We start from the raw sequence: 13,486 nt of genomic DNA on the forward strand, positions 1-13,486 counted from the left end.
CTAAAATCCAATCACCAAGGAGAACTACTGGCTTTGCAACCCACAAACTAAAAATTAGTCGCCGCTACATTTGAAACAGCCTTTTGTCTATGGAACATTGCATATGCACCACTTTTGAGCAAGGGAGTTTTAGAATTTAGCCTCAAACAATTGATTATTCAAAACAAGAAGCAGAAATCAAGCCTTGAACAGGACAGACACAGACAAGCCTCACTATCAATGACTTTTGTACAAGAAAACCATTAATGCTAATTTCAGATTTTAGCACAATCACAAGGAATATTTTTCCTATGGAATATAGAAAAATATAGAAGTACCAATCAAGTTTAAAACCCCTTCCAAGTTTCAACACATTTCAAATATTTCCCACCAAAAAAAGAGACAGCAAAAGCCTTTACGCCAGAACAAAAACCCTGACTCCTTGGCAAGGATGAAAATGCAAACACAAGTCTAAAAATTTCACTGCCAGGAAAGTAGTAAGACCTACAAAACTAGTGCCGAAGTTCCCACACTAAACACTTCAACCAAATTTGAAGCCCCCAGGAGGAACGCTGGGCTGATTAGCTCCAAAATTAAAGCCTTGCTGATTTTCATTCCCACCATCATGGAGATTCTGTTCATCTTCTTCTTCTTCAGCCCAGTATCTCTCCAATATCTTCACAGCCTTCTCATAAATCTCATGGTTGTCATGACTTTGAAGGTTTTCAATTTTATCCAACCCATTATATTCATCAATCATTTGTGCATACAGATTGATTCCACCGTTCATTCCCATTTCCTTATCAGCCTCACCAACCTTCAGAACGTTCTCAAGCCCCTCGAGGCACACAGTCACAATCCGTGGATCTGGACAAATTAGAAGATCACAGAGTGGCTTAATGCCACCTTGGCTCACCAGGAATCTGCAAAATAACAGATCATATGAAGTTTGCCACATTCAAGGCGGCATCCGCGTCACTGTCTCACATGTGTATGATTAAGTGAAATGGATTAGAACAATTATTATACAAGGTTGCTCAAATGAGGACCAGAGAAAGATATTTTCATTACACATTGACCAGAAAAGTATGGCCAATAGAGCTGCTATTCACATATTAAATATTATATCTTGACAATCTAGATGCATGATCTAAAAATTGATTTGTCAACATATTTATGACAAAAGAAATTGGAAGCAAGAGAAAATAAGGACATTTATTATCCTGTTAACTAAATAATTTAGTTGAGTATACCGACAGTTCATGACCCATTGATATCTGAGTATACATGCGTGAACCATGATGCTGATCTTGTATTTGAACAAAATATCAGCCCATATTCTCCAGTGAATCTACATGTGGAGGTTCACATGTGTTCATGTGTCTTTTATAAACATACATGAATGTCTGATCCAAAAAATGAAAAGTGAAATGTAAGCAAAAAGGGACCAGGAGATACTGAATCTGCTCATGAGATCCTCCAGAGGTGGCATTTGAGATGGCCCATGCAGCCTCCTTCTTAATGTCAAACTCTGCATGTTGGAGTAGGTGTACAAGGGGAAGAATAATATTTGCCTCAATAACTGCCTGTGCCACAGAAAATCAACAAATAATCAATAGCAATATGGGTGCCTCTAATTTTGAAAGACACTGCCCCAGAACTAGTATTAATTGAAGTCACAGTTCAAATAAGCAGTGCTTCAATTGCAGTGAACTAAAATTTGCAGCATGTTATTAACAATTTTAAAATTATCACTAACACATAAAGGACACAATTGGCACTTCTTAGGCAGCCAAAGAAAGATAATTGAATTATCATACCTTTTGGTTGCAGCACACATTAAGGCAATAGAATATTCAAAAAAAGAATAGGCAGAGCGAGAAACTGTACCTGTATTTGAGCTCTATTCCCAGCTGTTATATTAGAAATTGTCCAACAAGCTTCTTTCTTGATGCTTTTTTTGTGATTTTGTACAAGAAGTTGATAGAGATAAGGAAGCACCTTGTTGTCAATTACAAACTAAAAAATATACCTGCAGTTACTTTGCAGTTTTTAAAGGAAAGAAAGAAAAAACTTCACAACAATTGTTTATCTTTGTATAATCACAACAATAAAGTTTTGAAAAACTGATTCTATTTAAAAGAATATGTAGTTTGTTTACTATATCCTAACAATTAGATTAAAGATAATTGATGACAATCGAAAGGAAACAAATAAAGTGAATTCAGTAAACAATAGAAAAGAAGATCAACCAGCATCAAACAAAAACAGTAATGATGCCAAGACTGCGGTGAACATGCATAAATGTACTTCATACCTGAGTCTGATTATCATCACCAGTGACAATGTTTCCCACAGTCCGAAGAGCAGGTATAAGAACTGTAGGCGATGGATGACTGAAATAATTAAATTTTGGTCAGCACCAGTAGTCAAAATATTGCAGTACATATATAACCCACAAAGTATACAGACATAAAAACCCTTGACAGAAGCAAAAACTATTGACAGAAGCAAAAACTATTGACAGTAGCCAAAATGGAGAGGGTGCATGCTGAGAAAATGATTACAACCTAACAGTAGTTAACATTCAAGTATTTTGTAGAGTATTACAACCTATCGGTAGTTAACATTCAAGTATGTTGTAGAGTATCATAAGCTTACCCTAGAAGTTCCACCAGTCGTTGGCAGACCCCAGCTTCAATCACAGCCTGAATTTTGTCATTTGTGCCATCTGAAAGATAAGATAGTGCCCAGCAAGCATCTGTCAGAACTTCTTCATCATTCAAGTAGATAAGTTCCCGTAGAATTGGTAAAGCAGGCTTCACCTGAAAAGAACACAAGATTTTTGTCAAAACCTCCATAAGTTATCAAAACATATTGTGCCAAAAATCAATAATAAACTAATCGTGAAAACTTCTCTTATCACAAATTCAACAGAAACCTCCCAAAGTCTCTACCTGCTCAAATGGCGTTGGAGGCTTGCCACGGCAAAAATTAGATAATGTCCACGTAGCATTCCTCAACATGGATAATTTGGAGCGTTCATTTAACTGAGCTAACAATGGCATAAGTGCACCATTACCAAGAACTAGATCTCTACAACTTGGTGAATCACCCGCAACATTACCTAAAGCCCATACAGCCTAAGCAAAAAATAGGGTAAGGATAGCAATCGCATAAATTGCTGCTGCTATGCAATAGTTAATAGAACACATACACACAAATTAAATGTGGTTAAACATAAAAAGGACAAAAAAAATGATGCAAATAAAATATAGTGTAAGGAAATAAATTCCAACATAAATTACTCTAAAAGGAGGAAGCAAAGCAACTTAGGACATGATGGAAAATATGCTAGAGTGACAGGTTAAGCACATGTAGAAAATGTAGAACTAAAACATTAATGATCTAAGTTACATGGAAAGTAAGAAAATTTTATCACTCTACACGGTTACAGATGATACAGATGAGTTAATGAAACAAGAACAGACCTGCTCTCTAACATCATCACTAGCAGAGCTAAGCAGTTGCACAAACATTGGGACAGCACCATGTTCAATAACAACCCGTGTGTGCTCAGATGTGCCAGAGGCAACGTTGGTCAAAGCCCAGGCAGCCTCAAACTAAAATCAAATGGAACTCAGTCCCAGTAATAATAATATTTCCTAAACAAATTATTTTAATTCAAACAAAAGAAACAAAACACTGTACTTGCAATTGGGGCACATCCTGCCTTCCAAGAAACTCTACAAACCGAGGGACAACTCCAGCTTTGATCACTTCATCAATTGGAGGACTGCGCTCTACAAGCAAAGCAGATAAAAGTCAATAACGTAAATCGCCATACTCCTTAACAAAAGAACTGTTTTAAGAATAGGAATTAGGAAATAATGCTTACCTATTGACAACAGCTTCCTAAACTGAGTTGTGGCTTCTAACTGTGAGGTAGGATCGTCAGACCACACCCCTTGTACCATCAAAGGAATATTTTCCAACTGTTGGATATCATCAGGAATACTATGTTCAGGATCCAAATAATCAAAAGCCTAAAATTTGGAGGATCAGAACCATAACAAATCCTTTCCTGCACTTTTTCAACATTCAAGCAGGATTGATGTTTGGATATCCTAACTTCAAAAAGAGTACATGTATAGACATTTAAATTTCCCAAACCCCAAACGATAAAAGAGATAAGATCTAAAATGCTAAGTCTTTTCCTTACCTACATCCATTTTATCAGCAAAAAAACAAAACAGCCAATGGATATTGGAAGAAAACACTGCTCCCCATGCTTCATTGAAAAGCTACTAGATCATAGAATATCAGAACATTGTCATTCTAATCCACAACCTTAAACCCGCTCTTTCCCCTTTCTTTTCAAATTAACACAAACAGGAAATTAAGACAAACCCTTCAATCAAAAGGTACTCAGATCTCAAAACCAAAACAATGAAATAATAAAGTAGCTACCCTATTAAATACGCATAAAAATTAAGAACCCAAATCTCCATGAATCTATTCATTTTTCTAACTGAAGGTACTAAAAGAAAATCCTTCCTTTCTGACCTTAAGAATTAATAATTCTAATTGAATAATAACGGCAATGATAACTAAGATAAGAAACACAGCAATAAGCTCAGTTGCATCAAGATCCCAAATTTTACCATCAACAAAATCAAACCCATCAATCGAAAACTCAAACAGTTGAAAACCATAACCAAGAAAACGAAAGGTACCCTTTTTTCGATAGTGGTAGCATTTTGGCCAGCATCGAGCGAAGGCTGCTGAGACTGAAGCAGAAGGCCTTCCCTCCGCTTTTTAAGAAGATTGTCTTCGCGCTTGTTCTTCCTGATCTCAACCAAATTGTCCTCTCTCCTCCTCCTGGCCTCCTCCGCATCCACTCCGGTCTTATAACTCTTCTTCCGCGCCTCAGTTCGGGTACCTGGCCGAAGCGACATTCTCTCCTTTTGAATGCTTGGGTTTGTATACTTGTGTTTGTAGAAATGACACTGAAGAAGAAATGAAAGGGAGATCGCGGGTGGGCAGTGGACAGTGGTGGAGGTGGAGGGTAGAGACTAGAGAGAGATTGTGACACGGTCATGCAAATGGGCTGGGCCGTCCTTTCCAAGGATTAAAAAACAAATAAATATATATATATATAAAAAAAAAAAAGAATGTGAGATCCATTCCCAAATATATTTTTAAAATTTTAAAATAAAAAATATATTATTCTCAAAATCTTCATGAGAATTTTTCTAAAATATGATTTAATAATGAAACAAAAAAAAAAAATGCTAGACCCACGTTATTGTCAAGCATGGCCCGAAGACAGGGCTCATGGGCACTACGTAAAACTCCAGTCCCAAAACTCAAGCGGGATATGTCGTGGGTTGGCCATGCAAAAAGAAGGGTCCAAACTATCTTTATGCAGTATGTGAAATTAACTCCCAAAGCGAAGGCAACAAAAACAACAGGATGTAAGCATTTGGGTGGAAAAAAAAATAAAAAGAAGCTATATTTTTATATAAATATATATTGTAATTTCTAAATCAATAATTGATGATGGGTTGCATTGCTGTTTACATCATATTTATTTTATTTAACCTAGCGAAAGAGACCACACTCCTTCTTCTTGGTGGTCGTCAAAAATGTTGTTTATCAATACCTAACTGATCACCATGCATTTTCATACAGGAAATGACATTCTTCTTTGATTTTTTTTTTTTTTTTTTGGTTTCCTCACCTTTCAAAGGCCCTAAAAATTTATTCACCAATGAATTATCCCTTTCTATCTAGTTCAACACATCTTACCATCATTTTAATTTTTATTTACCATTGTCTTTTGCTATGTTTGTGCAACTTTTCATTACTAACATAATGCCCAATTTGGATTAAAATTTCATAAAATAACCAAAAAAAAATGGAAAATATACATACCTTCATGTTTAAGGAACACGCTTATTTAGCAAAAAAAATGAAAAATATATATACCTTCATGTTTAAGGCATAATCCGAACATTTAGGTTTAAAGATTTTAATTAAATAAATCTGATTTGTGATGGTGATTTCGTGATGACACCTACAAAATCAGAAGCCATTTGGTACAAGGGAATTATTCATATTTGGCAGGTAAGCAGTTGCGTATAAGGACTATATATGTCAATGTTGACCTGTTCAAATGTCCAGTACTCCTCCCACCGATCACAATGTTCGCTCACATGCACCCACACCATTTCTTCAAATGTGAACTTCTTATCTTAACTGCCCTCCTTACTCCACATCTTTGTTTTCTTAATTATTTAGCCAACAATTTCATATGAGTCCTACGAAAATGGTTTTGTTTTCGAAAAATACTATATAAGATCATGCAATTAACACAACATCATCTGATGTTTCACCGTTCAAAATGTTCACAGGAAATTGGATGTTTATTTTCATCAAAACAAAATGAACTTTGTACAGATATAAAGTCATTCATGGCTGATGGCTACACTTTATCTCACAGGTAATTAAATTTTTTGTCTGAAATGAGTGGATACATTGTAGATATAATTATGGACTTGGACTCTGTGTCTAAGCTGATTGAGAAATGAGAACTAGACTAATCCAAATATCATTTCTGGTATTTTGCCTAGAGTTCAGACTCCTTTAGATTCATATTAACTAACCACATCTGTATAAAAGCTCATCCATATTTAAGAAAATGTCAAAAATTATGGATGGAAAACAACACAGCCCGAAAGCTTTTCTCTTCTTGCAAAAAATCATGGTCACAAAAATAAAATATACTTCCAGAGAAAATCTAGCAACTCCCATGCGCCACTCCCAATTCAACAAATATTCTTTTCTTGCAAATGGAGTAGAAATACTTTCAAAGAAAACATTGATGTTTCATATGGAAGAGGCACTCTTGAAATCTTCTTCACTCTTCCCCTACTTCTTGCTAGTAGCCTTTGAAGCTGGAGGGCCCTTAAGAGCTTTCGTTTTGTTTCTTTTGTACCCTATCATTTGTTTGGTTGGTAAAGAATGGGGGCTGAAGATTATGGTTTTTGTTTGCTTTGTCGGTTTAAAAGAGGAAAGTTTTAGTATTGGAAAAACTGTCTTGCCCAAGTTCTTTTTGGAAGATGTCGGGACTGAAGGCTTTGATATGGTGATGAAATGTGGTGGTAGAAAAATAGGAGTGACCGATATGCCTAGAGTTATGGTGGACTGCTTTTTGAAAGACTACTTGAGGGTTGAGGCTGTTGTGGGGAGAGAATTGAAGGTAGTTTGTGGGCATTTTATAGGCCTGATGGAGGAAAAGGAGAGCAGTGCTTTCCTGGAGCTGAAAGAGATTCTTGGGGAGGAGAGAATGGACTCATCTGTTATTGGCATCGGTTGCTTTCACAACTCCCTTGATCAGCAACTCTTTTCTTATTGTGAGGTTTGTCATTCTTGCCTGAATCTCTCTTTCCTTTCTCCTCCATGTTTTTTCTTTCGTTTCTAACTTTTATCAAAAGTAATTCTTCTGTAACTTCTGTTATGCTATCAGGTTCTTTACATGGTAAGTGAAGCTGACAAGAAGAACTGGCGAGCCCTTCCCAGGGCGAAATATCCAAGACCATTGATTTTCCATGATGGAAGATTGGCTTTCCGGCCAACCCCTATTGCTACTTTATTTATGTTCATGTGGATTCCATTCGGGATTTTCCTACTCTTTGCTAGAGCAACAGCCTTCTACCTGTTACCATACAAGTTGTCTGTGCCATTCTTATGCTTTACAGGTTTGAAAGGCACCTTAATTAGCTCCTTTCCTGACCGAGCTTATGATCATGAGCAGAAACAAGGGGGTGTGCTCTATGTATGCAACCACAGAACTCTGCTTGATCCAATCTATATTTCAATGGGTCTTGGGCAACCTCTGACTGCAGTCACATACAGTTTAAGTCGTGTTTCAGAGCTGTTTGCTCCAATTAAGACAGTTCGGTTAACAAGAAACAAGGAGAAAGACTCAAAGATGATAGAGAAGCAACTGAAACAAGGTGACCTAGTTATTTGTCCTGAAGGAACCACTTGCAGGGAGCCCTATTTACTCAGGTTTAGTCCTTTATTTGCAGAGATAAGCGATGAGATAGTTCCCGTTGCCATCGATTTCCAAGTTAGCATGTTTTACGGAACAACAGCCAGCGGATATAAATACTTAGACCCCCTTTTCTTGCTCATGAATCCAACAAGTCACTGCTCTCTTAGGATTCTTGGGAAGCTACCAAAATCTTTTACATGCCAAGGAGGAGGGAAATCAAAGTTTGAGGTAGCCAATCACGTGCAGTCACAAATTGCCGAAGCCTTGAATTTCCAGTGTACATCTTTGACAAGAAAAGACAAGTATATCATGTTGGCAGGAAATGAGGGAATTGTCTCTACCATATAATCAAAAGAAATCTTCTCAAAAGTTGGTTTCATTATTTGTGTGTGTGGAATATTCTGGGATATGGGGATTTGGGTAGTTGAAAATTAATCTTAGCTGCTGCTCTGTAATTGGACTTTTGTTTCCGTACAACGTTATGTTAATGATGAATAGATCAAATCTAATGTCACAATATTCTAAAGCAACGAGTGGAACTTTGTTTTGCTTTTTCGATGTTCTTGTTTAACTGATTTTCTGTTTCACTTGTTTACTGCATGCGGCAACAAAGGAACTTAGCTAACGTCAAGTTTTAGCATATGCATTGAATACACATGTAGTAACAGATAAATTCTAATGGAGGTAGAAGTATTTTAAACCTCACTCTAATTTATATATTTTTTAAATAACTATAATTTATATTTGTAGTTCTATTACTATAAAAAAAAATAACATTATAATTTATATTGTAAGAAAAATATAATATTATTCTTGTTGTTTAAATATAAATACGATATAAACACATGAATTATTATGTTAAGCAATATTTTTATATCAATTTATACGAGTTCACATTTCATATCAAGTTATATGCAAACATTAATTAATTGTAAAGTAATTAGAATTTTTATTTTACAAAACAGAAACAAGTAAAAGTTATAAGATTTTTTTTTTTTTTAAAGAAAAAAGAAAGGCTTTTAATTTTAAGTGAATATTGTTTTTTAACCATCAAAGCATATGAATCAATATATTATTTTTTTAAAATTTAGGCATCAAAACGATATTTACTTCAAATTTTAGTTTTTTTTTTTTTTTAACAAAACAAAATTAAAAAAGGAAATTAATTTTAAGTTAATATCTTTTTGTTATGACCAAAATATAGGAATCAATTTTTTAAAATTTAAGCATTGAAAATGATATTTACTTCAAATTTGAGAAATGTCAAAAGCAATTTTCCCATTAAAAAATAAAAAAAAAAAATTATTGGCCTAAATAAAACGGGGAGTTTTAGGTAGCCCAAAACTTCATCCCCTCCATCCCCCCCTCCCAACCCTGGCAAAAACCCCAACAGTTGCTCACAGCTAAACAGAGACCTAAAAGCTTTGCCTCTGTTTGCAAATCAATCCTAACGATGGCATGGATGCAAATTCTGAACAAGACAAGGGCATTTCCTATTTCAAGTCCATATGGGTTCTCGAGGTCCTTCTCCAAGTCCAGTCCTTTTATTGGTAAGATCTTCTCTTTGCATTATAAACAATAGCTAGAACATTAGTTAACTGTTAGACCGTAAACGAAACATTCCCTTGGTTCTGTTTGGTTCCTGGGAAAGCAATATAATATTATTTGTGCTTTACTTGTTAGTTTTGTGGGTTTTGCTTCTTTAGGCTTTTTGTTTGGCCGTTTGGTTAACTGTTGAGAGGAAGTTTATATTTTTCATGCTTCTAGTATTGCTCAGAAGAATGAAGAAATGAGGATAAAGTTTGAATCTTTTTTTATGGTTCACTGAACTTGCATGAATATCTGAATAATGCTAATTTGAGTTGGCTTGTTTTTTTTTTTTTTTTTTAATTTTTTTTTTTTTATAAGAAAATGGTTGAAAAGAAGAGATGAAAAAGCTTTTTATTCATGTTGTTTAGATTATTAGGATTCTCAAGAAATTTCTGGCTAAAATAGCTACATAGACCTTACCTTATTCAACATGAACTTGGTCCTTTTTCATGTCTACAAGCTAAGTAAAAGGCTAAAGAAAAATTACCTGAACTAAGGCAGGTGATAAGGGTCGGTTTTCCCTTGTGTCGTAAGGAGAATTTATTTTCCCGAAAGTAATTATATTTTAAATGTCATTTCTTTGGATAATTGTAATCTTAAAATGGTGAAAAATGAATTTGAGAAGTGATCTTGTTATTATTGCAGTGAAGGTTGGAATACCAGAATTTCTGAATGGAGTAGGGAATGGGGTTGAAACTCATGTGGCAAAGCTGGAATCTGAGATTGGTGACTTTCAGAAACTCCTTGTCACCCGTACTCTTAAGCTCAAGAAACTTGGAATTCCTTGCAAACATGTAATAATTCCCAACTCACACTTTAAACATAAATTGTGTTTAGTATATATGCCTATGTTAGCAACTGCATGAACACTTATGCATCCTACTTTTATGCAATTATAGTTTGATTATCCAGTTATGCGGTATCATTAATAGCTTTTGTGTATATAAGTTTTTTTACTGCTCCAACAATGCTGCTCCTAGTTTAGGAGATAAAGTCCTAGCTTGTTGCTTATCAAACTGGAATTGCAGCTGGCTAAACTATTAAGATACTGTTCTTTTATGCCTTACTCTAAAGCCTTATGTTTATTATTTGCTTGATTGCTTAACATAGTAAGCTAGTTTGAGTAGTTCACTAGCATGTAACGCTTAGGATCTACCAAAGTTTAAGCTTATGGATATGGGAGCTGACGAATAGTTTGAAAAATTAGGATAAAATAGAATGGAATTAAAATTGATAGAATGATTTAGCAGCTGTAGTTTAGAGTGTATTCTCATCTCTTTCAGAGGACATTGTTGGGCTGGGCAGTTTGTTTGTTGTCAGTGGGTTAGGCTTTACTTTTCTTGACATGAGCAGGTGATTGCTTTTAAGCTTGTATCATAAAGTTTGAGAACTTTGCCCTCTACCTTGTTAATTCTCTTTCTGAAAACAACGAAAAAACTTTTTACTGGGTTTTAGAGAAGATGCTTTTAGTGTTAACTATTGAGCATGTGCTGGTTTATCATCAACCTTACAAGTTAGATCCTATGGCTAGGATTACTAATTGTTACATAAAGTGTATAATGTTTGCATAGATTCTTGATATGTGCAATTTTACTGCCATATTGTGGCACTTTCATCCATTTTTCCTAACAAAATTTAACACCCTCAATAATCTTGTTATCTTATGAATGTGTGTGTTTTTTTGGGTGCAAAAAGCTTTGCTATTTAAAAGGTATGTTTGTAGACTTGTCATTTAATTTCTACAAGGACTGAGTTAGTCATCCATGGTTTCGATTTTGGTCTTGCAGAGAAAGCTGATACTGAAATATGCCCACAAATATAGGCTGGGTCTGTGGAGGCCGAGAGCTGAACCCGTGGAGGCCTAATTAACAGGTCTCATTCTTCGGGAGCTATACTAAGATTTTGCTTTACCCCAGAATGGTGGAGGGACGAATGTTTCTATGCAAGACTGAAAAAGTCTTGGGATTTTTGGCTTCTATTTGTAACCGTTGGTTACCTTTCTCGTTTCAATGGCCATTAAGTTTAGTGATCTAGGTCAATCTCCGATGCATGGCGCCCTGAATTTAGTGAAGCAAATTGGACTTGCTGGATATATTATTCTTCATCCAAATTATATGATTTCTTCTTGAGTGGTTCCGCTGCCCTTATTTAGTGTTCCAGTGTTTCACTTCCATCTGTTAATGTAATATCTGAAATGCATGTTTGCGTAAATTAACAGAACAACAAAAGGAAAGGGCATAGCGAATCTGCAGTATTTCTGTGTAAGACCATGGCTGATCGGGTTCCAAAGCCTTGCATCAGCAGTATTCAATTCTGTCCGCTAATTGTTAATAGAGAAATAGGACTTTGGAATATCCAGACAGCAGAGCCCTTTCTTTTCTCTTTTGCGTCGAGAATTGAAAAAAATAAAATTAGCTTTCTAAACAAATTTCCGGATATATAAATTGCAATTTGCAACTCTAGCCTCTTAAGAGCAGTTGACTATTCATAATAGCACCGGCTGCTTTGGAGAAACTAATTATGTACCCCTCATTCCAAAGCTTTATGGACTCGATCATGTCAGTATCAGGACCAGCTCGACCCTTGATATCCCATTACCAAGAAATTTCGTTCTTCCATGACTACGTTCTCGAAAATCTCATTGTCAACCTCAAACTTGCTCTTATTCGCTATCGATAGCATGCAGTAAAGTTGCCTAAATAATAAAAAGGTATTAGACTGAATTGCAACCAAGTATGTCTGCACCACATTCAATAATTTTGCAAAACTTTAACATATCCGGGAGCAGTTCCCCTCAACCTACAATATTAAATCCATGTTTCATTGGATACTTGCAGAGCGAAAAAAATCATAGTTAAAATGCTGTAAGAGGTGAAACAAACCAATTTCATCATAGCTCTACAGAAAAGCATCATACCTTGGTATATATGTGCAATTTTGAAGAACCCTAATCCAATCAGCATCATACATGAGAACCCAAAATACCTAAAAGGTAAATAGAAAAAAAAAAAAAAAAAAACACGATTTCTATCAGCAAATATGAGCTTGAAAAGTCTAATGGGGAAAATAAGAAACCAACTTGAAGAAAAATAGTAATTAACATGTTCAATTGAAGGCCATTTATATAGTTTCATTGATGGCATTATAAGCACAAAGAAACAATTTAAAAAACATGCAAATTAATCCTGGGGTGGCAAGCTTGGTAACTTGGAAGATTATGACAAAAATGAAGAGAATTGTGATTGTCACTGCAAAAACATTACTCTTTGACGAAGATGCCTTATCAGCACTCATTTTCTTTAATGCCTAATTTCTTTCATACCTTGCACGCCTCAACCTCGAAAGTTGAGAAATTTCTCTAACCAACTTCATATCAGCTTCATTCAACGATGGGCCACTAGGAGGCCGCGGTGGTTTAGGAGGCTTCTTACATCCCCCATTTGTCTGTTTCTCCCCCAACGTTTTCTTCTCCATACTATCTCGCATTGGCCCTGCCTCTACCCTCACATCATCCCCCACGTTGATCATTACGCCCTCTCCTGAAATAAATGAATTCTTGCTAATTGTATTGATCAATACTGATTCATTTTGAGTTGCAGCTTCATCCCGATCAATTCTTTCGTTAGGAAGCTGTCTAAGACGATGTCGCTTGGTTTCATCTCCTTGACTTGTGTTGTCACCACTTTCCAAATAAAGAACTACATTGCTTTTCCTTGAATCTATTTTATCCATATTGACATGCCCAATGTATTAAAAAATTTCATCCCATTCTCTAATATCATGAAGCAGAATATATATATAGATATATCTATATATATATATATATATCTCCAATCCCTTACGTTTTCATATATA

General features: G+C 35.5%; 3 protein-coding genes across 7 annotated transcripts; 2 read left to right on the forward strand and 1 right to left on the reverse strand.

The window, feature by feature from the left end:
* Positions 1-186: 186 nt before the first annotated feature.
* Positions 187-5,026, reverse strand: LOC111295752 (importin subunit alpha-4). Of its 5 annotated transcripts, none has more exons than XM_022889456.2 (10): positions 4,716-5,026; positions 3,878-3,974; positions 3,691-3,782; positions 3,471-3,602; positions 2,937-3,122; positions 2,641-2,804; positions 2,297-2,375; positions 1,870-1,998; positions 1,438-1,565; positions 187-902 (listed from the first exon to the last, which is right to left on the reverse strand). In XM_022889456.2, exons 1-10 carry the CDS (start codon positions 4,935-4,937, stop codon positions 521-523), a joined length of 1,611 nt encoding a protein of 536 aa, XP_022745191.2. In that variant the 5' UTR covers positions 4,938-5,026; the 3' UTR covers positions 187-520. The 5 variants fall into 5 exon arrangements, with proteins under 5 accessions (XP_022745191.2, XP_022745190.2, XP_089599155.1 ...); XM_022889455.2 differs by having other exon boundaries at positions 3,878-4,025; XM_089743029.1 differs by having other exon boundaries at positions 3,878-4,063.
* Positions 5,027-6,670: 1,644 nt separating this feature from the next.
* Positions 6,671-8,571, forward strand: LOC111295018 (putative glycerol-3-phosphate acyltransferase 3). The gene is made up of 2 exons (XM_022888361.2): positions 6,671-7,402; positions 7,511-8,571. Exons 1-2 carry the CDS (start codon positions 6,683-6,685, stop codon positions 8,387-8,389), a joined length of 1,599 nt encoding a protein of 532 aa, XP_022744096.1. The 5' UTR covers positions 6,671-6,682; the 3' UTR covers positions 8,390-8,571.
* An 815-nt stretch (positions 8,572-9,386) lies between these two features.
* LOC111294428 (uncharacterized) lies at positions 9,387-11,760 on the forward strand. The gene is made up of 3 exons (XM_022887721.2): positions 9,387-9,591; positions 10,277-10,425; positions 11,419-11,760. Exons 1-3 carry the CDS (start codon positions 9,495-9,497, stop codon positions 11,494-11,496), a joined length of 324 nt encoding a protein of 107 aa, XP_022743456.1. The 5' UTR covers positions 9,387-9,494; the 3' UTR covers positions 11,497-11,760.
* Positions 11,761-13,486: the final 1,726 nt, after the last annotated feature.

Source organism: Durio zibethinus, chromosome 14 (genome assembly GCF_047325235.1).
Source record: "Durio zibethinus cultivar Kanyao isolate XHJ-2024 chromosome 14, ASM4732523v1, whole genome shotgun sequence".
Lineage (NCBI taxonomy): Eukaryota > Viridiplantae > Streptophyta > Magnoliopsida > Malvales > Malvaceae > Durio > Durio zibethinus.

Coding starts and splice junctions, on each gene's coding strand:
- LOC111294428 (XM_022887721.2), top strand. CDS start 9,495: ATGGCATGGATGCAAATTCTGAACAAGACAAGGGCATTTCCTATTTCA. Junction 9,592..10,276: donor CAAGTCCAGTCCTTTTATTG/GTAAGATCTTCT, acceptor TTATTATTGCAG/TGAAGGTTGGAATACCAGAA. Junction 10,426..11,418: donor TTGGAATTCCTTGCAAACAT/GTAATAATTCCC, acceptor TTGGTCTTGCAG/AGAAAGCTGATACTGAAATA.
- LOC111295752 (XM_022889455.2), bottom strand. CDS start 4,937: ATGTCGCTTCGGCCAGGTACCCGAACTGAGGCGCGGAAGAAGAGTTAT. Junction 3,783..3,877: donor TAGGAAGCTGTTGTCAATAG/GTAAGCATTATT, acceptor CTTTGCTTGTAG/AGCGCAGTCCTCCAATTGAT. Junction 2,805..2,936: donor CTCCAACGCCATTTGAGCAG/GTAGAGACTTTG, acceptor TGTTCTTTTCAG/GTGAAGCCTGCTTTACCAAT.
- LOC111295018 (XM_022888361.2), top strand. CDS start 6,683: ATGTCAAAAATTATGGATGGAAAACAACACAGCCCGAAAGCTTTTCTC. Junction 7,403..7,510: donor AACTCTTTTCTTATTGTGAG/GTTTGTCATTCT, acceptor TTATGCTATCAG/GTTCTTTACATGGTAAGTGA.